Source organism: Manacus candei, unplaced genomic scaffold (assembly GCF_025592945.1).
Source record: "Manacus candei isolate 608988 ecotype Guabito, Panama unplaced genomic scaffold, ASM2559294v1 h1tg000015l, whole genome shotgun sequence".
Lineage (NCBI taxonomy): Eukaryota > Metazoa > Chordata > Aves > Passeriformes > Pipridae > Manacus > Manacus candei.
This window is the reverse complement of record NW_026138063.1, coordinates 22,740,946-22,767,262: the sequence shown is the minus strand read 5'-3', so window position 1 is coordinate 22,767,262 and position 26,317 is coordinate 22,740,946. Positions and strand designations below refer to the sequence as shown.

General features: G+C 43.4%; 2 protein-coding genes across 14 annotated transcripts in view; one reads left to right on the top strand and one right to left on the bottom strand.

Moving 5' to 3' along the window:
- Positions 1–26,317, bottom strand: part of GIGYF2 (GRB10 interacting GYF protein 2) — a 79,294-nt gene that overhangs the window by 22,755 nt on the left and 30,222 nt on the right. For 9 of the 12 annotated variants that reach the window (XM_051782350.1, XM_051782353.1, XM_051782356.1 and 6 more), the window contains 6 exons: positions 8,462–8,641; positions 3,435–3,634; positions 3,189–3,348; positions 2,911–3,111; positions 2,246–2,436; positions 1,522–1,681 (listed from right to left, as the gene is read on the bottom strand). In XM_051782350.1, the coding sequence (XP_051638310.1) occupies positions 1,522–1,681; positions 2,246–2,436; positions 2,911–3,111; positions 3,189–3,348; positions 3,435–3,634; positions 8,462–8,641 (1,092 nt within the window). The remainder of the gene's footprint in view (positions 1–1,521; positions 1,682–2,245; positions 2,437–2,910; positions 3,112–3,188; positions 3,349–3,434; positions 3,635–8,461; positions 8,642–26,317) is intronic. The other 3 variants (XM_051782354.1, XM_051782357.1, XM_051782362.1) reach the window with 1 other exon arrangement.
- On the top strand, positions 13,566–25,656 carry KCNJ13 (potassium inwardly rectifying channel subfamily J member 13). 2 transcript variants are annotated; one of them, XM_051782475.1, is made up of 4 exons: positions 13,566–14,414; positions 19,874–20,354; positions 21,232–21,696; positions 21,912–25,656. In XM_051782475.1, exons 2-4 carry the CDS (start codon positions 19,877–19,879, stop codon positions 21,986–21,988), a joined length of 1,020 nt encoding a protein of 339 aa, XP_051638435.1. In that variant the 5' UTR covers positions 13,566–14,414; positions 19,874–19,876; the 3' UTR covers positions 21,989–25,656. The 2 variants fall into 2 exon arrangements, with proteins under 2 accessions (XP_051638435.1, XP_051638434.1); XM_051782474.1 differs by having other exon boundaries at positions 21,232–25,656.

Below are 26,317 nucleotides of genomic sequence, written 5' to 3'. Positions count from 1 at the left end.
CAACAGCCACAGTTCCCAGGCTGGCCCTTGGCAGCACCCACGAGCTGACAGAACCACACTGCTGCTCTCCCCAGGTGCACTACACAGCTCGTTCAACAACCTTAGCCTGGTTCTACTCTTGCCTTCACATTGGAGGAATTCATATGTTTTACAGAAGTTTTGCTTCTGGAACTCAGCAGATGAGCAGATCCACCTCTGGATGGACAATTACATTTGGTAAGGTAATGAGGATCCATTGTCTTTCCTTTCTCAAAAAGCTACATTTTTCCTTCTCTTCCTCTTTTTCCTGAGAAAGACTTCAGTAATTGCCTTCAAAGGAGGGCTCCTATACTAATTTTACATATCCAAATAGATACAAAGCCAGTAGAAAAAAATATTATTTAACCAAGTAAGAGCCACATAACTTTTGCAAAAATGTTTTCTGAAAAGCAAGAACATTTAGCAACTCTTGCCTCCTCTGTAAGGAGCATCTCTAGAAGGTAATTCCTTTCAGAGAATATAAAACCAAAAGAGGATATTCCAAGAAAAAAAAAATTAGGTGGGAGTGTTTACTTCTGGAGGTCACATACAAGGAAGTACAGCCAGCAGTGCCTGACATACTGTGTAAAGCAACTGAGCAAATATAAGCAGTTTATGGCTCACATCCTTTCAACTTAAAGGAGTGAGGAAAAAACCCTAAGGATGTGCAATACCTGCAGACAAGAGATTGGCACAGATCCCATAAAAACACCCCCACCAATCCTATCTGGAGTCCACAGCTAAGGAGTCCTTCACACAAACAGTGTGGAGGGACAGCAAGGGAGGAATTCACTGTTTAACTGCATTTTTGGGAGGTAGATAAGCAGCTGTTAAAACAGAGCCCAGAGAGACCTCCAACAGAAAAGTACCTTCTGAAAGCAAAGATGCAAATATCTGTATGAAAGGCCTGCTCTAACTTTCACTGCAAAAAAAAAAACTCTTCAGCAAAAACTGCAAGCATGAAAGAGTTTATTTGTATTCTATGAACTAACACTGCACTGGCTGCAAGTGCAATTTAAATTGAGATTCTGCATGAGCACTGGCTTATGGAAACTTGTTGCCTCTTTGCTCTAGATTCTAAACAAATTACCTTTCCCTGAATACTCAATGTCTTGAGGCTGAGCCTAGAAAACTGATTTCAATGTTTCTCACGGATTCTTCCACAAGATACTCGAGTGGTCACGTTCTTGGTTTGTTTCCACTGTTATCTGGAAATCTGAGTAACTGCTGGCATGAAAAACAGGTTTGAGTGTAGCCTCAATTTACAGAACCACAAAGTGATGGCAAACCTCACCCACAACAAAGCCTAACTCTGGACATGAGGCCTGCTGAGCTGAGGGGGGCACTGATGGGTTGAAGATATTTGCAGAACCCAATTCTAGAGTGGTAAAGTCCCTGTGCTGCTTTTGTAAAAACAAGTGCCAGTATCTGTTGGGGGTAATTCTGTGAAGAACTCTAACAATTTGTGAAACAAAAGAGGAAGTGTAAAGGGCACAGACCTACCCTGAATTTCTCCTTGTGGATCTTTGTAGTACCACTTCTGCATGGCTTCATGGAACAGTGGCATAGAGGAACCCTTGGCTCTGTGTTCTTGAATTTTTGCTGCTAATCTTTCATCATCCAGGGCACTGTCCTGTAGGTATGCCACCATCTTCTCTGCTTGCTGCAGGAGACATCAAAATCAGCAAGGAATACAAGAGGTAGATGTGTGCTTACAGATCTGACAGTGAATGTGCCAAACACAACCACCTTGTGCTACCCAGTGCTCAGGAGTGGGCCAGGACTGCCAGGATGTGACTGCAACACAAACCTTGAGCTCTGTACCACTGTCAGAATCCTCAACAAGCACAGTTCACCTGCTTAAGCAAAGCTTTAAAACAACTTGCCAAGAAGGTATCACACAGTATCATGGTGAAAAATGCATATTTTAAACACACTGGACACACATACAGGCAAATCATAATGCTACTTTACAGTGATCATAAGCACTAGGGTCTCTAGTTTTTTAATACAGAGTATGGCACCCTGATCCATACTGCATAAAATACTACAAAAGCTTAAACTATTCTCAAAAAGTAAAAGTAATGGAGAGAAGCAGCTTTCAGTACACACCATGGATTGTAAAGTCTCAGCTGCATTTCTGATTTATGGGCTTCAAAACTTTTTTGCATTCCAAATTCCTCCAGTCCCACGATTGTCAACAAGGAAGGAATCTGAGACATTTTACCTGCTCTAGGTGTTTGAGGCCCTCTTCATCATCTGGATCAGTGGGAATGTTGCCCATGCCTGGAGCAGCTGTGACAGGTGTTTGAACTGGCCGCAGAGCAGGATTTGAATTGGAAACAGGAGGAGAAAGATGAGCAGAAGAAGTTGTGTCTGCAGAAATCTGTGGCAAAGGTTGAGCAAGAGAAGCCAAATCTAAAGAAAAATGTTAAAGTTAGTTCATTGTCTTTTCATTAACATAAAATTACTTTTAAAAACTTACTGTAGAGAATGCTAACAGCTCAAATTTAGCACCAAAGCAAAAGAATTTTCAGATGTCCCTGAATGTACTGTGTTTACAGCACAGGCACCCAACCTCACTTGAGGGAACAAACAGTTCAGTTTAACAGTGCAGAACTCAGCACACCCATCCCCTGGCCACACCATTTGTCCAGACTGATCTGCTCTACCACAACAATGCACATCCACAACTGGTTCATGTTTCTCTGAACTGCACTGCAACATGAAGAACCAGTGCCCTGCAAACACTTGAGATGGCATATCCAACAAATCCTGTCTTTACAGACCAGTTGATGAATTCCAGCTTTTTATCACCGGAATCCAGTCCTTGCCTCTTCTAAGAGACCAAGAGAGTGGGAACTCACTAAATTTATCTGCCAAATTTCTTACCTTCCCCTCTGCTGGACATTTTGGCTGGAGGTGTATTCTCCGGTCGACTCTCTTTATCTTCTGTTTTTTCTGTTCTTTCTGGTACAGACTCTTCCTTCCTTTCAAAAAGGCTTGTCTGCAGCGGGTCTGGAGGCTGGGATTTTGGTGGGGTGTCTGACCTTGCAGCTGGAGATGATGCCTGGGCTGCTTCTTCCCCAGCTTCTGTAAGATGGCACAGTTCTGTGTGACTGAATTAACAGAAACTCTACACCGGCAGTTGCACCAGAAGTCCCCCTTACCTGCCACTACTCTTTCTGTTTTCTCCCCCTCTTTCTTGGTCTTTTCATGATCTTTGGCTTCTTCGTTGTGGCTCCCTTCAGAGTCGGACCTCTCTTCCCCTTCCTCCACGGGTCGGAAGTCCATCTCCTGTTCCTCAGGTATCGGCTCCTTCTGCACCTTCTGCAAAGCCAACACAACGGCCCGTGACCCACCCGACAGCTCGGGACGTCGGGCACGGCCACCCACGGCCCGGGCCAGCCCTTCACCTTTAAAGAGAGGAAGGCCCCAGAGGAGTCGAAGGTCCCCATCTCCTCCTCGGCATCCTCCAGGCACCACTCCGGGAGGCTGTCCCTGTCGTCGTCCATGCTGCCGCTGCCGCAGCGCACGCGCCGATAGCCCCGCTCGTCGTCGCGCTCCCGGAAATCGAACTCGAACCGCCGCCGCCGCTCCATGTGCTCCCGCCAGCCTGCGGAACCAGGACAGGGAACTGCACCCCCAGCCCGGGCAGGGCAGGGCCAGAGACGGGCAATGAACACACAGGACACGGCCCACCGACCAAGGGGCAACCTCAGGGCAAGGGAGAGGAAAGGACAATCCTGCCAACGAACATTGTCCGCGGCACGTCCCCGAGTGATAAACTCTACTGTGAGCACTAACAACCAAGTCAGGCTGAGAAAGCTGGGCTGCATCATCTACAGCATGCACCAAAATAAGGCAAGAAACACTAGTTGCTGATAGAATTTACCAGCCATCGTTGACCTAAATCTTTTCTGGCCCCTTTCTGTGTGTGAGACTTTGTATTTCCTTCCAGGCCACCTGCAGAAGTCACTCCTGAACGAAACATGCTTTTTGCCTCATGCCCTCAGAGATGCTTTTGTGCACACACATGAAAAATGGAGTGACAACTGTTCAAATACCCTTAAAAGGACTGGAAAGTCTCTTGAATGGTCATTTTTATAGCCATGGAATACCAAAACTTGGAATGTTAAGAAGAAGGAAAACCTTCCAAATTCAAGTATAAATTTTATATCCAGAAGACAACTTCATTCAGCCAAGTTTCAAATCCTGAGTGCAATAATGCTATTTAAACTGTAAAGAACTTGCTGCTAAGGAAAACAAACTGGGAGTGAAAGGATTGTACACAGCTTTCCCTGCAGTAGAAAGCACCTTTGCCAGAAAGGTGCAAAGTAAAAATGAAACCACCTTAACTTTTAATGCTTTTAGTGGCACTTGTTCTTTTCTGGAAGGGGGAAAAAAAAGGAAAAAAAAAATCTACTTTTTGCTCTCAATCTGTGCAATCAGTGCAGTCTCACTGTACCAAATGGCTCCCTCCCCCCCCCAAAAAAAATCACAGTAAAGGAGAGAAATGTTGTCCTGTTTCATATGAAAATGAATGTTTCCACACTGACCTTAATACCCTGAGTATTAATATTAGCTATGCAAAAACCTACCTTTGTATCACAAATATAGGAGATGTAAAACAAACTCCTTCTGGAAACATTATGAACTTCAGTGTTAAATTTTACAAAGGAAACACAAAAGGTTAGACTTTAACAAGGCCTTCACTATACCACATGTGCCTATTTGCAAATAATTCCACAGGATAACTTCATCTATGCTTCTAGAAATAAGTATTAAACCATCAAATGAATATTCTGAGGCAACCTTTCAATGTCATTAAGGAAGGAGATTGAAGTGTGAGAGGTTGCTGACAACCAGCCTGCATTTCTGATTAAAGCCATGGCCAGACATCTCATCACAACCAGGAACATCCAGGTCAGGTTTCCCAACACCTGGAAAAACAGAGCCATGGCCTGAGCCTGGCAATGCCATCCAGGGGCTCACAAATGGCTGAGTATCTCTTCTCCTCCTCCCTTCTGTGTGGAGCAGGAAAATCCAGTATTAAGAACTCCCTATACAGCCATAAAGGGGCCATGTAGAGTCCCTGCATTAGAGAAAAGCCTCTGCTTTTCCACAGTTCACATCCCTACAGCAGGAGCAGAGGCTCCTCACAGTACAACCCAGAAACAAGGCCTGGAAAGTGAATTCTAAGCATTTTGTTAATTCCAGGCGTCTTCAAAGTCCCAGTTAAGAACCATTTCCTCTGCTTGCAAAGATTTAGTCACAGCACCCTTTATACCCCCTCATTTTCAGAGCTGGGGGAAGCCTTTGTTTCTTAATAACAAACTCTGTTTGTAAAAGCCTAGTCAGAATATAGGCAGTAACTCAGGAGTGAAGTACCAGGCTGCCAACCTTTAAAACAAGACAAAAGTAAAGATAAATGTTCAACTCTTCTGCAAAGTTTTTTAACCAACAGTTAGGACACAAACACAGCTTTAAATTCAGTCCTGTACTATCACCAGGTACCACTTATATGACCAAGACTTCAAGTTACAAGACATAATTTTAAGCTTAATTTATCCCTTGTAATTTATGGTGACACTGTAGGTAGAAGACAGGACTACTGGCCACTGCAGGAAATCCAAGTACACATTAGCCTCAATTATTAACAGCTATTTCTCTCTTAAAAGTTATATTCTCTAACTTAGCAATGAAATTTTCAATGTATACTAAACTAACACTAAATACTTAACCAAAAAATAGTACACACTTTTTGGCATATGTTGCATAATGAACCTAATTCTTATTTTGCTCAATTTTAGAGAAAGATTCTCCAACGTACTTCAGTTGCTTCAAGATATTTAATATGCACAAGGAACAATGCCCAAAAATTCAGCTCTACCTGAATCACAAACTGATTCTGAAAATAGAGTGACCAAGATGATTTGAAAAGTCTTTCAAAAAAAAAGCAGCAACCAAAAAGTCTTTATGAGATTACAGCCTAAGGACTCTCCCAAATGCTTTTCAGGAAAAAGACCTTAACAGAGGTATTTCAGGAAAGACACAAAACCATATCAGAGAGAAATTTTAGGCAAGAAGAACTGATTCCTATTTCTTAAGGATGACTTGGTAACCAAAACATAAACACCTATACATCACTCACTAGTTTTGAGACCAAACCAGGTTTGTATATGTACCTGACAAAATGGACTCGTAAAAGGCAATCACTGTATGAATGCAAGGATTGGAACAACAGATAGAGAGGTATTAAATCATTAAAGATGGTTAAAAATTAAAAGAAAAAAACCTTAGATTTAGACTCACTGGCTGCTTCCATGGTCACACTCTTCTTGCAGACAGTTAACCCTGTCTAAAATCCCAGCAGGGATACACAGAGCCAAGCCAAAGGAAGGGCCAGCTAAACAAATGACAGCCCTCTCAAGATATTTCTCTATTTTTAGCAGGACACATGATTAGTACTATTGCCTAACACCAGAATAAGTACAAAGCAACAGTTTAAGCCACGCCAATTTGAGTTAAACTCATTGTTTAAAGTAAAAATGAGATTAAAACCATTTTGATGGTCCTGTGGCTACTCCTCACAGGAGAATTCAAACCCAGCTCTGAGTGAAGCCAATACAGGACAATCCAGCTGTCAGCTCAGGCTATCTCAAAATCAGCAACTTCTCTGCACATTCACAGATCTCTCAGAACAGGTTTTCAGGAACTAACCTGCTAGAACTAACTTGTAAGTGAAGTTCAGTTAGTTGTCTACTACACCAGACATTCAAATAACCAGTAATGTTTTCCATAACAGAAGTAAGATCATTTTCAAAATCTTCCTCAGAAGATCTTCAAAAAAAAGCCCAAGACATGAATGAACTTCTGAACTTTGAGGTCTGTGCTTCCTTTTAAGCTAAAGGATGTGGGCTTGCACTTGCCCAGCCTTCCACTCCTCATCCAAAGCTGCATCTGACCATCATGAGGTCCCGGCCTGCTGTCGTCTGACCCACATAGCAAAGAAGCAGTGTCTAATGAACAACTGTGACCACACACTGGGGAAAGGAAAATAACATTATTCAAAATTTGCCCTCCAGCCTTGCTCTAAATAGAAAACATCTGATGATAAATCTAGCCTTGTGCCCCTTGATAAATTTTAGTACAGTCGAGCAGCTGTTTGAGGGCAGAGCAACACAGTTGTGGGGAGGGCTTGGAACAGAGGTGATGGGCACTCACAGCAATAACAGCACTCAAAGTCCTCTGAGGTGTTAAAAAAGGGCAACAGACTCATTGTAAGAGCAACTGGGACTCTTCTATTGAAGAACTTGTCCACCTCAGCCCCAAGGGTGTCTCATGCTTCCTTTGCTTTCCTATCAAGTGTAGCCAGGCTCAGGTGGTACCTTATCACCCTCTACAACTACCTGAGAGGAGGTTTAGAGTGGATATCAGGAGCAACCTTCACTGAAAGGGTTGTCTAGCACTGGCACAGGCTGTCCAGGAAAGCAGTGGAGTCCTCATCCCTGGAGGGAATCCAAAAGATGTGTAGATGTGGCAGTTGGGGATGTGGGTTAGTCCTGGGGAACAGCTGGACTCAGCAACCCTGAAGGTCTTTTCCAAACTAAGCAATTCTATGATTCTCTGAAGATGTAACAGTAGAAGAGCCAGATCCTCCCTTGGTAGCCCAGAATCCTTCTGCAGCCAAGAGATATCCAAACCCAGGATCCCACAACAGGTATGGTTGAATCTTTTCCAAAGAGAAGGGAAACATATATATATATTTTTATATATATTTATATATATATATATTTTTTATATATTTTATATATATTTTATATATATTTATATATAAATATATACATTTAATGCTGGAAACAAGTGAACAGACCTACCTTGTCAGGTCAGGGAAGGGCAGAGTGACACCAAACTGGTGCCTGACATTTATCGAGAAAAGACATCCTTTAACTATCTACAAAATGCACAGAGCAGTATATTTTGAGATTTTCCAAGGATGCCTCTTGGCACTGCGAACACAGCTGGAAAACTCGAAAAAGAGGTCGCTGAGCAGAATGGTTTAGTGTCAGCATCCCTCCACAGCCTCAGAAACGCTGCCTAACGTGGGTCATTTCTCTCCCCTCATTGCCACAGCCACAAAGAAATTAGAAAAATCCTGCTTCTACCAGGTACATACACACCTGGAACACAACCCAGACAAGTGCACACCTGCAAAATACTGTTCCCTTAAGTAGGTAAGGGTATGGAAGATGCTCAGAAGAAAACAAAAGCACGTGATTTGATGCTGATCATTTTGTGGCAGCGCCCAGTATTTCATGGCCCAAACCACACGAACCTCACCTGGTTTTGTCCCGAACTTGGGACCTCCCTTTCCTCATGCCCTGATTCCCCCTGCCCTTTCCCTGTAAGCAGGGCTGCCTGTTGGCCCCTGCCCTCTCACCTGGGCTGTGGGGTCGCCACCTCTCTCCGTCCCTGCGGGACCCAGCCAGTCTCCAGCCTCCGTCCTCGTCCTCCCCGTTCTGCTCCTCCCGGAAGATGCGCCAGTTCTCGCTCTCAGAGCGGATAAACTCGTGTTTCCTCCCCGCTGTCGCTGTCCCACCTTCCTCAAAGTTTGGTCTCACTGCAAAGCAAACACAGGCCAGTCAATATGTGTTCTGTCTTTAGGAACACAGAAGCAAAAGGGTTGAAATCCTGCTCCCTTGGAGGCAAAACCACATCAGAACTGGTTGTAGGAACCTAGGAGAGGAATGGAAGTTTCAGGAAGGAAGCATGACAGATTTAGGAAATCCAGGTCCCTATGTACCTTGGGATGGAAAGACTGAGGAAATAAGAAACATACCAGAAGTAAGCAAAGCATACAAGAAATTAGAACATAAATAGGAAAGATAGAGGAGAAAAAGGCAGTTTAGGAGATGTAAGGAAGTGTAATAGAAAGAGAAGAGAAAGAATAAACTGCTCTATCATGAAAAGTCTCATGCTAAAGGAAAGTGGGAGAGCAGTAAACTGTAAACAATACATAAATCAAACATTTGCTACTGCTGTAACAAAAAGAATGTGAGATCTCTATATTTAATCCAACATGACATACAGCACCCTTGCAATGTTTCAGGAAACACCAGAAGTTTAAAGTAGGATTGAGGAACAAGAAAAAACTTAACACTGTTAACATTATGCTATTATAATCCATCCTCTGGGTCAGTTAGAAGCAATTATGCTCAAGGGCAATCTAGAAAAAGTTCAGGATAGTCTTTTAGTTCCCAATTTACATCATGTTGTGTTTAAAACAAAACAGAAAATCCTCAAGTACTAAATGAAGAGCAAGACTGTGGGAAAAGGATGATACAAGTATTTTTACAGAAAAGCTCTCCATTACACACCAGTACATCCACCACATCACACACCAGTATGCCCAGGCTAAACACAGATGCTGCTTTCACTGCTGACTCACCCTGACAAGATACAGCACCACTGAAATAACTGACAGCAACAGCCTGAGGACTTCTGGATCTTATATTTCTTTCAATATGTTCAACTGTGTAGCACCAAACTCTCACTGGAACCACGGTGATGTCACTTCCTAACTCATAAGGTTAACACCCAGTGTTAACCTAAAATTGTCTTGTTATCTATTAAAAAGAAGTATTCAAGTACTAGAGAAAGGTATACTGAATTTTCCTTCTTAAGAGTCTTAAAATCCAAAAATGTAAGATGGTATTTGGTGCCTGCTTGCTTAGGATAAACAAAATAAAGCATGATTATGCTTTAAGATTCCTAGGGTGGAAAGGGACATTTTAAAGAATTTAGTTAAGGAAGGATAGCAGAATGCATTTCCCTTTCTTTCTATCAGACAGCTTTTTCAATGAAAAAAATTAAGAAACAGACTATCTGAAATTCTGTGGCATATCAGAACTTGACATTTCTTCCTACCTAGAGATATTGCCCTCTGGAGACAGGAAATGCACACTGGCTTTGGACTTGGCACAGATCTTGAAGAAAAACCAACATCCCTTCTCCACCAGCTCAAAACACTGGAGGGAAAAAACACCTTTTTTTTTTTTTCCTTTCTCCAGCTCAACATTTTCTAGAATCCCTTCCTCTCCTGTTGTTCCTCTCTGAAGAGCTAAAGCACATGGGTAAATTTAAAGCACCCAGCAGTATCTAATTTAGAGCCCAGCCTCAGCACCACCAGGCAACCCCAGACACGAGGGGTAGCATCAGCCACTCACACCTTCACTGCACCACAGGGGACAGGGGCTGAACATCACTCCTGTACCTGCTGGCCTTTGAGAACAAAACCCTTCCAACAGTGTTTTGGGAAGTCTCTGGTGATGCTGGCTCCAAACAGCTGCTGGAGGGACTCAGCTCCCTCCCTTTGGTAGGTGCAATGCTGGCACATTCTCTCATCTGGAGTGGACAAACCTCTGCAGATGAAGGTCAGCCACTCTCTGTTCTCCACAGAAAACACAGCAAGGTAACAAGCCACTCAGAAAATCTAAGGCTGGTAAACACTGGTTTTCTCACCTTGGGCATCTAAAACATGTGATGTACACAAAGGTAACAGGCAGTGCACAGGAGCCTCTCAACGTTGCTCCTTGAATGGGCTTCACATGGTAGGAAACAAGAGCCAGAGCTCCAGAGACAAGTCAGCTGAAAGGACAACACAGGTAGGTCCAGGGGAGAGATCAGTCCCACAGGCCAGGGGAGCCTGAGGCCCACAGGATGTGTCTCATTCTTTCTGAACTTACTTTTAAAATGCTATAAGGAGGACAAAAAATCCATTTTTTTTTTTTATTCTGCAGCACAAGACACTTGTTTTATCTCACTAAAATTAAAGTTACCAAAAGATAAGTTATTCAAACCACTATTCTGGGACAAGAAAAAATTTTTCAGATTTATCTACTATTTTCATAAAAATTCACAGCTATTACTTGACACTTATTGAGTAACATTAATTGGAGATATTTTAGAGTCTACCAATTAAGAAAAAGAAGGGTGTTATTCCTTTCCATTGTTATCAAGTTCAATTGAATCTGGAGACTGCTCTTTGACAACCCATCAGCTCACAGGCTCTGTTCTGCTCTTCCAAAAACACTGGGGGGAAAAAGCCACTTCAAGAATATCGTGGAGTCTACTTTGCCACTGTAAATCCACGTGCTTTAGCCTCTCTGCACATATATTCATGCTATGGGCACCACCAAGGCAACTCAGGTTCTGTCAGTCCTTAAGACAGCTGGTTCTGCTCCCTAGAACTGAATCATCCAAGTCAGGTTTTGTACTCTGAACTTGCAGAAAATGGCATTTGAAACACATCTCTGCAAAGGTGATAAAACATCAAAAGCTGTTGGCCGAGATCAGACACAAGTGGGAACCTGCACCTCCTCTGATTTTAAATTACAGCTAGAAATGTAGAAATGGAAAAAAATAAATCAATTATAAGGAGTCAGTTTTATATTCATCTGAGGATGGGATCACCTGTGATTCCAAAACCTTTGCAAATACAGCAGCACTCCAGTGTGTCACCTCAGAGACTGTTCTGATGTCACACTCAGTGGAATTAAGAGAAAAAATGCAGTGTATCATGACATACTCAGGTTTCTGGTACTAAGACACAGCAAGCAATGGTTAAGGGCAGCAAGGCATGTGTCCAAACAGGTCTGGCATGAGATGATCCTGAAGATCAGTGAGATCAGCCAAGAAACTGGTTCTTTACAAACGCGAACCGGTCACAGGTTAAAATCAGAAAAATCAAGTGACCCAAGTGACAGAAAGACTAGGACAAACTGAGTACAGGGACACTCCTACAGCTGAACCTCAGCTAAATCCATAACTCCCAAAGCCCCGGCACGCTCTCTGCAAACTGTTCCTAGACTTGAGAACAATCGTTCAGCTGAAATGACTTAGGTCAAAGAATCAGGACTTGGCAGCATTTTAAGGATGAAAGAAACCAAAATGCAATCTCTGGTTTTGCCTTGGACTAATTGCCTGGACTTCCTGAAGAGAAGGAGCAGTAAAAGGGCACCTCTGTTCAAGCCTGTCACAAAGCCAGCAGCGGTGTTTACAGCAAACTTCAGACAGAGCCTGGTGGTAGCCAGCCAAAAAGGCCACAGCTGTGCAACACTGAGGGAAGGGATCCTGGCTGCAGGGACAGCACTGGGATTCTGGGATGTGGCCCCATGGCAACGCATTTAGGAGAGGACTGGCTACCAGAATGGCCAATAACTCCTGCTCTCCAGGCTCAGGCCATGTTCCCTGTGCCACGTTCACTGTCTGGAGAGAACAAACAGGAAAGCCAGGACTGACAGCAGGACTGCTCACTCTGCAGAGGGGGGAAACTAGGGGAGCCTATTAAGTGCTTTAACTTCTCTCTGCTGCACACTACACACTCCCTCAAGAGGAAGATAAAGAGAAAAATCTTTGCAGCCAGTGTTTTTAAAGGAATTGAAATAACTTGGCCTAGATGTGTAATTTTGTAGCTCCTTTTACAGAAAAATAAAAGAAACGGTCTTAAGATGATGTTTTTAAAGAAAGACTACTTCTCATTAGGACACTACTGGAGTAGGGACACTACAGAAATACAAACATCAGGAAGTGACTATCAGTGACAGGGATCAGAAGTTCTCAATCCCATTTCCAGGAAGTGACTATCAGTGACAGGGATCAGAAGTTCTCAATCCCATTTCTAGCTTCACATTCTCCACAAAATCTCAATCTCACCAGTAGGTCTCAAAAACATACTACTCAAACATCACTCTAGATTTTTTTTTCACTAAGTTGACCGTTATCCACTGTCATGGGTAGGGGTAAACAGGTAGATTCAAAGGAATTAACAAGAGTTTAATTCTCTAACACACCTGGAAATCACATACTGTACCTATTTAACCTGCTGCACAATCATGTCAGATTTTCAATTCATTCAGTTGAGTCAGATTAGAAAACCTGTGACCAGACACCAGCGCTTTCTACAGGACAAAACATGGTTTGTATGAAAATATTGTTTGCAAAAAAATCCCTCTTGTGAATAAAAGAGGCTGGCTGTAGTGGAAGGCCAGCTTTGCAGGGGTATACAAGAAGGGTGAAGGACAAGTGACATTGTCCTCCTGGGTTGCCACAGTGGTGGGAGCCCCCTTGAACCACATTATTCAGGTTCTGAAGGTCACACTATGCCTATCACAACTTTGGGTGCTGTGCCTGAACATGTATTAAAATATTCCATACTAATGAAGCAAAGAATTAATGGTTTGCAATTTAGGGCTGGGGGAAGGTTAAAGCAAAAAAAAAAAAAAAAAAATAGGGAGGATTTTGTTTCCTAAGCAGGAAAGTCTACATTAATAATTTTCCCAGCAGGCCTTCAGTAGTTTTACTGCAAACAACCACAGCCTTTGTTTCTCAGATCCTCTTACATGTGACGTTCGATCAAAGCCCTCACATCAGCAGCTCACCAAGGGGAAAAAAAAGAAGTGTGAACTACTCTTGGGTTCCAGAGCTGTCCTCAGAGCTGGTTTAGCAGTGCAGCTCTGCAGCCACTCAGCTAAAGCACAACCCAGTAACTCTTCTCATCTGAGGAGCGAGAGCTTCAGTGAAAGCGGCTCCGTTTGCCACAGCCATCAGCGAGCCACCTCATCTGCACTGTTCACTGCTGGGCTTTCCAGAGTCCCGGGACTGAGTCCACGTTCCCACAAAGGAGCAGCGTGGCCATGGCCAGGGCTGTGTTTCTGGGCAGCAGGAGGTGTTCAGAACCCCCTCCTGGGAACGCCACCGCTCCGCAGCTCTCGGGACCAACCCCCGGGGAACCAGTGGCACTGCAGAGCAGCAAGGGAGACACAAGAGTTCCTCTCCTCACCTAAACACACAGCACCTGACACTGGTTAGAGAGAAAGTACCAGGGAACAGTGTGTGGCTTTTCAGCAGCAATATAGGAACTTCTCCACTCAACTTCTCCAAGAGACTTTTGGCCTTTTCAACTTTCGTGTAAAGCTTTAGGATTATACAAACCTAAAAAAATGATCTTGATGAAGGAGGTGAGGGGGAAGGCAGCCCTTCTCCAAGTAAGTGTTGGAGGATTTCTCCTTGGCTGCTAAGGGTTTGTGTTGGGTAAAGAAAGGCTCCTAACAAACCAGCATTCTTTTCCACATGATCAGAGCTAACCGGCCCCCCTGCAGGCAAAATGACCAATCAAATCAGCTTCAGAGGAAAACCAGCCCCCCAGCACTATAAACACAGGAATGAGACATACAAACCCATTTTTAAAGGGTTTTGGTGGGTTTTTTTAAATCTCTACCAGCCACTTGTGGGAAGTTTCTTACCAGTGGTGGGACCAATACACCAGAGCAGCCCAATCCCTCTCCTGGAGCCCAGGTTACCCCTTCCTCCTGCACACAACCCTTCAAAGACTGGTAAGTAAACAAAACCGTATTTTTCCCCCCTTTTTCTTATTGTACAATTTGAAATTGTTCTGTCATTCTTTAATCAAAGAAATCGAAGTAGTTATCAGGGGAGAGAGTTTTATTTCTAAAGCGTGCTGAATTAACTATTATCTTAAAGAAAATTATTTGATTTCTCCCCCTCAAAAAGAAGAAAATGCTTTCTCAGGTGACCACGGTCTTAAGAGCACAAAAAGCAAAATCAAAGGCATTATACAGTATTTTTTCAGAACATTTTTGAGAGAAGCAGTGCTGGAAAGACTCTGCAATGCTCTGCAGACAGGGAGCATTTGCAAGTCTCCAGCTCAGGTAGCTGGGTGTTATGAGACTGGTCAAGTGTCAGGAAAACATCCTCCCCACCTTGCTGCATTCATCATAACTCAGCATTTCACTTCAGTTCCCTCACAAATTAAAAGAAATGAGCTTCCTACCTGCTCAAGTCTGATTTACCATCCCTGTATCTCACACCTGCAATAGTTTTCAGTCAGTGCATCCCTGTGCTCATGGACACACTGAGCCAGCACAGGAAACCACACCTGGGCACTGAGGGACCTCATCCTGCCTGGAAAACCAGTCCTTGCAGGCAAGCCATGGGGAACTCTGCTCCTCAAAAACAGCTCACTCCACACTGTATGGGTGGCTGCAGACTTCTAGTGCTACAGCTTCACATCAAATACAATCCTCCCTCCTAACTGTCAAATGACTCCTCCGTTGGCGATATTTCATTTGGCATTTTTGTTTCTTTAGAAGGAATTAACACATGCTAGCATATTTTAAAGCCTTTCCCAAAATGTTAAGTTTTTCTGCTTCTCTAAAGGTGATCAGACTAGTTGGTCCTCTCAGATGCTACCTCACAATCAAGAATTAAGTGTTCATATGGGTCCTCAGAGTACTACCGTGAAAATACATTATACACAAAATGGAGCATTATTTGGATTCCCAAAAATCAAGTCTCTAGGCAGCCTTGTTTTCTGTACTATGAAGGGAGACACAGTCTCCCACTATTCTTTAAAGTGCATTCTGTAGTAAGCTGTCACAGAAAGCCAAAAGTACGAGTTCTCACACCCTGGACTTTGGGGCACTTGCTTTGAAAAATGTGACTTGGGCTCAACGAATTCAAGTTCCCATTTTTACAAGACCTACCTATAAATGTAACAAGTCCTGAAAACTGTTATCTTAATTCTGCAAATCGCTCAGAAGTAACAGCTTTGTCACAAACTATTCCCATTCATCTCAATGAGGCACTAGCTACAAAATCTAAAGGACAAACCTTTGAAACCTTAACTGTCCTACTCACAACACCAGCATAACCAAAGCAGTTACTGAAAATGAATTGCTTCCTACATTTCTAAAATTGTCCCCTACTGTAAGTTATATGATTCAATCATGTCATCCATACTGAAAAAAAATCTTCATTTCCTAATATTAATGTCAGAGCACCTCAAAGGTTGCCAGCCAGTCTGTAGACAATTTGGTAAGGGTAGGAGCTGGGCAGGCAGGGCAGCAACTCACAAGTGTCCCCTGAGCACAGCTCCTCCTAAAGGCACCCAGGCTCCAGAAAGGGCTGCAGGTGCATCAATGTATTGAGCTGAAAACAGGCTGGAAGGGTCACTTCGAACGCCTTCACCTGAGAAGGCAGATGAAAAGGAAAGGAGGACAGGGTTCCAAATTAATTCCCCTACAACCCTGAGTTAAAATAGCTGAGTTTGTGCTGCCAAGAGAAAGGCCAAGCAAGAGGAGAGGAAAGCAAGGTGGTGGCATGGAACAGGAATGTAATAAAAACTGTTACAACAGCAGGAAGAAGATCTCAATCAAAAGGCAAAGCGTGGGAGATCAGTGTGCTGGATCATGAATTTCAGAAATTCATACCTACAGCCTAGAGCTGTTTTATTACACATAAATCATTAGCTAGCCAGGTCAGTTTAGAACCTGCCCCATTGCTAGGAGCAGGAACCCGTGACTTCTGATTTAAAAAGTCCATGTTTACCCTAACTTGACTGGTTTTAGAAAAGTGTATAGAAGAAAGGAGTCAAGATGAGGAACAAGGTGGTAAAAGATGGAAAACCAGAAAAAGCTAAGAGCTGGCATACACACTGGCCTTGGTGATAATTTAGTCTTCAACAGACTGGCAACAGGAAGGATTAGACAGAATGAATGCTTGGTGAAAGATTGGTCAAGATGCCAAAAGAGGTTTAGAAAAGTAATTTCTGACAGTTCCTGTCTTTCCAGTCAGGGGCTATCAACTGGGAGATGGAGGGACAAGGAACACCCCAAAGCTACAACAGCTTCCCAAGTCAGGAACCAGGAAAGGCAGAACTAAAACAGCACAACAGAGGTGGTTAAGAGATAACAGGGGAGCAATGTGGATGAGAAACAGTATGTGTGTACCAGTGGAGACAAGCATTCTCCAACAAACAATGCAGAATTGTTCTTTCCAAGTCAAAGTTGAGTGTCTTTCCTAAAACACACACTGTTTGAGATTGGGATTTACCTGGGGACATCAGGGACCATGCCAGGCAGGGGATCAGATCAGGTGTTGGTTTGTTTTACTACAGTGGGCAAGGAAGGGAGCAGACAGAAGACAGTAATTCCTTTTAAATTCTAAGTCACATCTGCCCTTAAGTGGTCTCTGCTTTTGAGAACATAGAGGACCGATCCTCCAGCCTGGGTAAATGATTTCTCACAGGGCAGTTGTTCTTTCACCTCTCTCACCCACCTGCATTGCTATTCACAGTTTCCTACCCATTTTCTCACCCCAGCAAGTTGAGGCTCGTGGCCTTTAATGCCATCAACAGTGTTCGCAGAAAAACAGTTTTGGAACTCAGGTTTAGACATTTCCACTGCCACTGAATTAGATACATAATATTTTAAACAGTCCTAGACCATAAAAAACAGGTCTATATCAAATGAACCAGTGCATAACCTGGTTAAGCTCAGCAGGCAAATTCCCCAGCCAGGATGCTCAAGGAGCAGAGACACAGCACTGTTCTGAGACCTGCTGCTGGGGGGAAGAGAGGTGCTCTCTCACACTACCTCAGCACTGTACAGATCTGCAGCACAGCCAAGAAAAATGGACCATTTTTCTCATATATGTCTGTAGCAGTGCAGAACCAGGCCCCAAAGCACAGATGTGTGCATGGAATGCTGCAGGATCAGGCCCCAGTCAGTCAGTATCACACTCATCCTCACAACATGGGTTTGTTTTGCAAACTTAGATTGCTTGGAGGCTACAAAGCAGATGCTGTCCTCCAAGTACCCTGAGAATTTATGGAAACACAGAGGTTTTGGGGGTTTGGGTTTTTTTCCCAATAACGCGTGATGTTTACACCCAGAGGCATTTTGTTCTCTGTGTTCTCCTCTGTTCACACAAGTGTTTCTTGTCAGTACTGCTTATTCTAAGATGGTAAAACCAAGGCACTGTTCCCAGCTCCCTATAAGCCTGGTTCCCACCACCATTCCCATTCAGAGATGCCCGTTTTCCAGCTCCTTCAAGGCATCCAGAAGGGCTCCTCTACACCTCAGTACAAGGACTCTGCTCTGCAGACCAGCCACTGATCATCTGATTACTGCAGCATTTCTAATTGCATTCAGGTTACTGTAAAATCTGTAAAAGTGCAGCAATAGTGAGAACTGTCATTTAGGGAGCTGTGCAGCAGATTAAAGAGCAAACTCAGTGCAGGGGGGCTGAAAGGGCTCTGATCAGAATGGACTATGACCAGAATGCCCAAAAAAAGTGGCCTGGTACCAGAGACCACTGTATTCTTTGGCAGAGGGAGCAGTTTGAAAATATTCCTTCTAGGAGATGTGAACTGGAAAATAAAAATGAAGGGAAACCTATCAAATTCCACCCAGGTCATCAGCTACCCTACCTTTTTGACTAGAGCATGGATAGAAGAGCAGGACAGTTCTGAGAATCTACAGAAGGGAAAGAAAGTAAAATGAAAGTTTAGCTAAATATTCACTCTAATTCACTCTAAATATTGACATATTTAGCTAAATATGTCAATCCTCCTACTCCTACCTCAGTAGGAATTAAGCATTAGAAAGCAAAAGAGAATGTTCTGTAATTACTAAAATTTGGTATGAAGATTAAATAAACAGTCATGGAAACTGCTGGCTTATGGAACCAAAGATCACAAGACAGATTTTTACCTTCCATAAACTTCTGAAGTTCAGTATCCTCACATACAATGTGTTTCAAGAGAAAACTAAGACAGCACTCTTGGAGGGAAAAAGATCCACTTCCTCTGGATGTTTGTAAACGTGCATTACATACTGAAATAGTCTAATTCAGAGAAAGGTCAAAAGTGATAGGAAACCAAAACTGACTAAATACTCCCTGTATAATCATGATTTGCAGAATATGGATGCATTTTTAAATCCTCTGCTGTTCTTCAAACGAGTTTCCTCACCACCTTCTTTAAGCAGGTGGTACACATTATTAACTCTATTTTATATAAACCCCAGGTGAACTGTAAACATCCAGTATTTATAAAATTTATGGATTTGAGTGACTGGTGTCTTTTCAAAAGACATTCAGCACCTCTGGCAAATTCAGCAAGCTCTGAGGTTTAAAAGGAACCAAAGGAGCCCAGCATGTCAAATACCTACAGGAACCCATTCTGCTTCCCACATTTGCAATTCCACCTTAACTCCCATATGCCTGCTGTCCTATTTTCTTATTTGGTTACTAATAAAAATGGCACTGCTCAGGTAGACTAGACTGCAAATTATGTCACGGTGTATTTTCTGTCTTGGTCCCCTGCCCTCCTTTTACCTGATCCTTACATAAACAGCCTCAGCCTCCCTGAAGCAGCTCTGCCCTGAATACTGTAATTCTGTTTAACTGGACATGGTGGGTGCAGACAGCAGACACTTCCAGAGCCAGGGAAGTCTGAAAGGGCTACTAGTTTAACTACAGCATTCCTTTAAAATGCATAAATATGTCAGAGAAATAACAGAATAAACATTATCTCTATAGGACTACTGTTAGTAGTATTCACAATAGTATTGGTAAGTTATTATACTCTGCTGAAAAGTTACAAAACCTGATATAATCAGACAAAACCCAGTTTCTTTTCAGATACAGTATGCTAAGCCCGTCCCACTCACCCCCAAAGAATTAAACCATGTGACTCCAACGTACATTTAGGAAGGTAAAGCATGAAAGTTATATTTAAACAACTAAGCAGGGAAAATTTGAGAAGTAGTCAGATTTTTAAACTTAATCTTTTTTAACAAAGTATTACCACAAACAGTGGTAAATTCCTCTCCAGGCTCCTGCCTTAATCTTCTCTGGATTGCAATGTATAAGCCCTCCTTTGTTGGCTGCAGTATTTCAACCCCTGCTGATGTGTCAAAACCTGTGAGCGTTAGGCAAAATACAAACATGCTGCACTGTCTCCCTTCCGCTCCTTTCCCCTCCTTCCCAGCCCATGACGACGGACATGATGGAGAGCAACAACACCAAGGCCAGCGCTCCCCTGCTGGCCCAGCGGCGCCCGCGCATGGTGACCAAGGACGGGCACAGCACCCTGCAGCTGGAGGGTGCCCGGGGCAGGGGCCTGGCCTATCTCCGCGACGCCTGGGGGATCCTCATGGACATGCGCTGGAGGTGGATGATGCTCGTCTTCTCCGCTTCCTTCGTCCTCCACTGGCTGGTCTTTGCGGTGCTCTGGTACCTGCTGGCTGAGATGAACGGGGACCTGGAGCTGGACCACGATGCTCCCCCTGACAACCACACTATCTGTGTCAAGTACATCACCAGCTTCACAGCTGCTTTCTCCTTCTCCCTGGAGACGCAGCTCACGATCGGCTACGGCACCATGTTCCCGAGCGGGGACTGCCCCAGTGCCATCGCACTGCTGGCAATCCAGATGGTCCTGGGGCTCATGCTGGAAGCCTTCATCACAGGTAAGCCTTCCCAGTCCATCCTTAAACAGAACAGGTGGAACAACTGGGTTTGGGGAGGGAGCTAGAAATACTGATCATTTGGATATATGAAAGAACAACTAAGGCAGTCAATACAAGGATGGTGAGATTCCAGCTATGTAGTACTAAAACACCTTTCATTAACAAAAGGCATCAATTAGCTGATATCAAGATCTGGACTTGATAGTTCCGGTGTTCATTGGACAATACTTGTGGCAAATCCCTGCTTATCACTCTCAATCACTTATTTCTTATACCATTATCTCTCCAAGTTTTTTCCATATAACTACAATATTTAAAAAGTCTATTTGTTTTGATTTTTAAGGCAAACTTTTTTCTAGCTGAACTATTTTCGTAGTTGAAACTGAAGTTGATCTTCAACTCAGTGTTCAAGCATTCCTCAGTACCCAATGTAACGAAGATGTTACAGTGTCACAGCTATTCTGAAGTATTTTCAGTTATTTTAAATAATTTTCAGGTTTAAAGTCATTCAAAATACTTTAAAAATACATAGGTTAGTTTACTGTGTACTAGAAAGAGCTTCTATGGTGTAACACACCGAGATCAGGTACTATTACAAAGTACAGTAACTCAGAGCAAGCTGACAGCTCTTCTTACAGCTCCAGATCCCTTCCCAATATAACACAGCTTAGGAAAAGCAGCATTTTAGGCAACTCTACTCTTTTAAACCCAAGTGGGTGAGTGCAATGCCAGCCCAGCAGTTCTCAAACACAGTCCTTCCAGCCTGCATGTCCTCCCAGGCCTGCTCCTGCTCCCTTGGCTGTCTGGAGGAGCTGGGAGCTGCAGGAAGCCCCCAGGCCCTGTGCTGGCCCTGAGCTTGTTCTCTCCCGCGATCCAGGTGCGTTCGTGGCCAAGATCGCCCGCCCGAAGAACCGGGCGTTCTCCATCCGCTTCACGCGCTCTGCCGTGGTGACACATCCCGAGGGCAAGCCACACCTCATGTTCCAGGTGGCCAACACTCGCTCCAGCCCCCTGACCAGCGTCCAGATCTCTGCTATCCTGTACCAAGAGCAGGAGAACGGGCAGCTGCACCAAACGAGCGTCGACTTCCACCTCGACAGCGTTACTGCGGCCGAGTGTCCTTTCTTCATCTTCCCGCTGACCTACTACCATTCCATCTCTCCATCCAGCCCTCTGGCCGCCCTCCTCCAGAGAGAAGCTCCTCATCACTTTGAGCTGGTCGTCTTCCTGTCAGCTGTGCAGGAGGGCACGGGAGAAACGTGTCAAAGGAGAACGTCCTACCTGCCCTCCGAGATCCTGCTGTGCCACCGCTTCGCCCCCGTGCTGGCCCGCAGTGCCCAAGGTGAGTACCACATCCAGATGGAGAACTTTGACAAGACTATTCCTGAGCTCCCGGCTGCAGCTGGCTCCAAGAGCCCCAGGAGGACTGACAAGGAGATCCGCATCAATGGGCAGCATGCCGACAGCTTCCAGCTCTCCGAGACTGGCCTCACAGAATAGAGAGAACAGACTGTGGACTTGGAGCTTTTTTTAATTATTATTACATTAAACTTTCAGGTTCCATTTACAACCTTCCCTCCTTGCCTGCCCTGCCATCTTCTAGTGATCCTTCTCTTGTACTTCCATCCTTTTGATTACAATGTGACACAGTGAAGAGAACGTGAGTGCCCCGAGAGGCTGGATGAGCCACCCAGGATGAAGTCGGGTACAAGAACCACGGTACTAGCACCAGAAGAGCTACTTGCTGAATTCCCCAGACTGTGATTAATGCCACACTGACCCAAAAAGGAGAGATCTTCAAAACTCCCAAAGATGACCAAAATCATACTTCACCAGCTTGTGACAAAATGGACAACAATATAAAAGCAGAAAACAATACGGGGTCACTCAGTAAATGCATTAGTTCTGCCTTAAGTAACTCTGTTCATCCAAGACACCAGTTTTTCTGTTCTCTTAAGTCTTTGGGAATACAGTTACATCACTTTTCAGAGGGCTGAATTCACTCTCAGAAAGTCCTGCCAATCTCTCGTGGCAGTGAAAAGCACTCCTGCTGTGCTTATTAAGCAAAACTGTAAATACCAAGTGTAGTTCTTCATTCTGCCACGCAAAAGAACATCTCGTTTCCAGACAGATCTATGAAGACACTATCAAAAAATCTTGATATATATGACAAATGCTGCAGTGGAAATTTTTTCATATTTGGAAACACTGAATAAATTATTTAGCAGTGGCAAACAGACTATTTTTAATGAATGAATGTACTTTTTTTTAAAGACCCATACATTGCCCATATTGTCACTGCTTGTCTGCAGTACATCTGACCCAGAGGGATGCACTATATCTAGGAGAAGTAGAACCACATCCATTTATATTTTATGCTTTTTAACATCAATATTTGCCTGTACACACAGCACAAAAATATTTAGAGACACTTGGATCAATTTTGAAATAAAAAATTAAAACAAACCATACGTGAGACTTCTGTATTTAAGTGCCTCATAAACCTGCTGCAATTAAGACACTGTTCTGAAGCTCCTAAATAATTTAAGATGTTAAAGGAAAAACAGAATGATGAATAATTATTTCCAAGCTCTCAACAAAAGCAGTGCCTGTCAGGTGTCCAAAACCAGGCCTGTTAGGTACCTGGTCAGTCAAGTATTAAAATAAAGCTACCTTTCAAAGTTGGAAGACTTTTCCCAGAAACCCACATGGCATAAATAGCAACTTTCACTGCCAAGAGCATAAAGCACTAACAAATATGCCTCCTTTTAACTTCCCCAAGTGGTCAGCAGCAGGAAAAACAGGCACAAGCTGGCTGAGGAGGTTCTGTTTAACTCAACTCTTCTCAAGTCCCAAAAGGGGAAAGGAGGAAGCTCCTGGTGTAGGGTCTGGGGATGGGGAGCAGCCCCCCAGCCCCACTGCACAGGCAGGGCAATGAGGCAGAAGGGCTGTGTTTCTGCTGCAACTGAGCTCTCACTCCAAAACTGTCCAAGCACTGCCTTCCCCACTGCAGACCTCAGACAGGGCTGGGTTATCACACACCCTCAAAATCTTTTTCAAATTTAATTTGATGGACAAGAATTCATGAAGATTGTGGAGCTCAGAGAGCAGCACACCACCAAGTTACCCTGCCTTCATCCCTGCTTTTCTGAGCTGTTGGCCCACACACAATTTAAAGGTCCCTTTTCCAGCCTCGTGTCAGCACCAATAACTTTTAAGCATTTCTTGCAAGTGTTTTTTCCACATTCACGACCAATATAAGACATTGATAAGAGTCCTACAAATTAAGACCCAGTGCAAGAGCACAGAACAGATCCCTGTGTGAAGTCTGAACTAACCACTTAGAGCAGCATTCTGGGTGAGGTATTGAGAATATTCTGTTTGACAGTATTCTGGGTGAGGTACTGTTTTTCCCATATATCACATACTCTGGTCTCAGACAAACCAATTGTTCTCAAATTCACATGTATAATCCCAACAGGACAGGATTATAATCTCATGATTTAGAGCCAAAGCTATAAAAAGCTATTTCTAACTTCAATTAACATCTAATCAAAGTGCAGGCTGCTTCATTTGATTTCTGAATGATGTGATACTTAAAAGTTATCCTGTTTTTAAAATAATTTTCTATTTCCAGACTTCGTTTAAAAGGGGGTACAACAGCAAGTATAAAGAAAAAATATGTTTAGTACACGCTACGTGCAATCTTCAAATATTTCATTTTGGAATGTAAAGGTGAATAATACTAAGGAAGCAAATCAGACAAAGAACTTTGTAGTTACTTCAGAACAGCTGCAGAACAAGGGGTAGAAAAAACAATGATTATGCTTTTACAGTTGCAGAGAACTGGTGAACCACAGATGTCTGAAAGCACTGGAAATGTGCCATGGCCCGAACTGGAAGAGGAGCCCTGGAAAAGGGTTGATGGGCTCTGGTGCCACAACACAGCACCCTGTGCTTCAGCACTGCACGAGCAGACTGGGGCCCAACCTTCATGGATGCACCTCCTGCCACGAGGCAGGCAGGAAAACAAACCAGGCAGAGCAAGGGCAAGTGCAATTCAAAGCAACCCAGCACCCTTTTCTTGTAGCCACTTCAACACACATTTTATATTCAAGTCTTGTTAACCTAACCAAACCCCACACGTTCAACAGAACTCAATCAGGCTCCACAACTGACTTGCTAGAAGTTCTGTGTAATCTACATAACAATTATTTACAACCAGTGTGTAACTGCTGGTAACTAATCAAATCCCCTCAGTTGCTAAGCTGGTATTAGTGGAGAGGCTGCACGGAAGATTAAGCAGCTTTTGTGCAGAGACAGACGTGCTCAAGAAAACAACTTGCTCATTTTCTTTGCTAACGGCCTCAGCCTTCCAGAAACCATTTGGGTTCTCAGTGAAGACCGTCAGAACTGTGACAATCTGCAACAGGAACCCCCAAATACTTTGTGCATCCCCAATTTGCAAACTGAAACCAGGGACAGATACTGTCTATGCTGAGAATCAGTCAAATGTGACCTTGCAAACTACTGTGAGCACTGAAAAAGCAATCATTAATTTTGAAGAATAGCATACTGATAATTTTTGAGAAGTAATTCTTTGTTGAAGGTCTATCACTTTTTTCATCCCATGATTTTTAATCGAGAGGTTCTTGCATTGGCATCCATTATGAATGTCCAGAAGACTTTAATATTTGATCTCTTATTCTGTAGTGTGATCATCCACAACAAAGGACATGAAAAAGTTGGCAACTCAGTAAATTATGTAATCTGAGGCTAATCCAAGGCCCTGTGAAGGACCAATGAAAAACTAAAGCACAGTAAAATCAGATAATAAAATCCTAAACTAAGGAGTTTAACCAGAGTACCAGAATCCAAGGCATCTGCTAAAGCACATCAGCCTGAATTCCAGGTTGCATGTCAGTGCCCTCCCTGAATGTGGACACCAGTGCTTGTATTAACTGGGACTTCTGGTGACACATCTGTAACCCTCCTCACACTCAAAATATCGTGTCATTGGAAAGCCTTTACAGAACAGTAACTATTTGTAACTAACCAAGGCTCGGGTCAAACAGACCAGCACTTTGTTAATATTTCTGTGCTCTCCATTTCTCTGAAGGTAGAGGGGAGCAAAATGGTCTTCCAACCCATTGGGACATTAACCTCTAACACAGCAATACACAAACATAAATTACTGTTGTGAAAACAACATTTTTACAAAAAGAAACTCCAGAAAGATTGCAGGGCTCCTTCCTGTATCATACTGAGCTACAGAGCCTTTAGTCACCTAAATCAGACCAGAAGAGAAACAATACCAGACTTCAGAGGAGCAATCAGGTACCACAAAAAGCTTCCTAACTTAAGAATAAGCACGTCATCCCTGGCAATCAACTTCCAACAAATCACACAGGGACACCATCTCCTCCAGGAAAGGGTTCTTGGCAGATGCATTCCATAGTCCTGCTTCCTAGGAGTTGCTACAAACAAGACCCACTCTGTCCCAGCTGCAGATAACCTCTGGCAGAGGTTAAGCTACAGTAAGATTATGGTGCACACTGCAAATTCTTCTCCATTTCAAGAGATACACCTCATCCCATACTGCAATATTTTTATCCATCTTTATCAGAAATGTAGTACATTCTATAGTCCGGAACTGCAAGTGCTGTAACTTTAGTCACAAGAACAGGAAGGTGGGTACTACTTTTACACCTGTTTGTCTTCTGTAAAAATTGCAGTCCTGAAACCTCAGTAGTACTTAGTTTCTCCTGTTTTCGTTTTTTCCCCAGAAGTTCTCTAAATATACACATACAGAGTCCAAAGTCTCACTACTGGCATTTCAAAATGAACAATCTCAAACCAATCTCAAGTTATTTTTTGGAAGTATCCTCTTTTTAAAGGAAACAATGAGGAAAACGTGCAACATCTTTGTGTTAACATTCAACTTAACAAGCAGAAAAATAAAA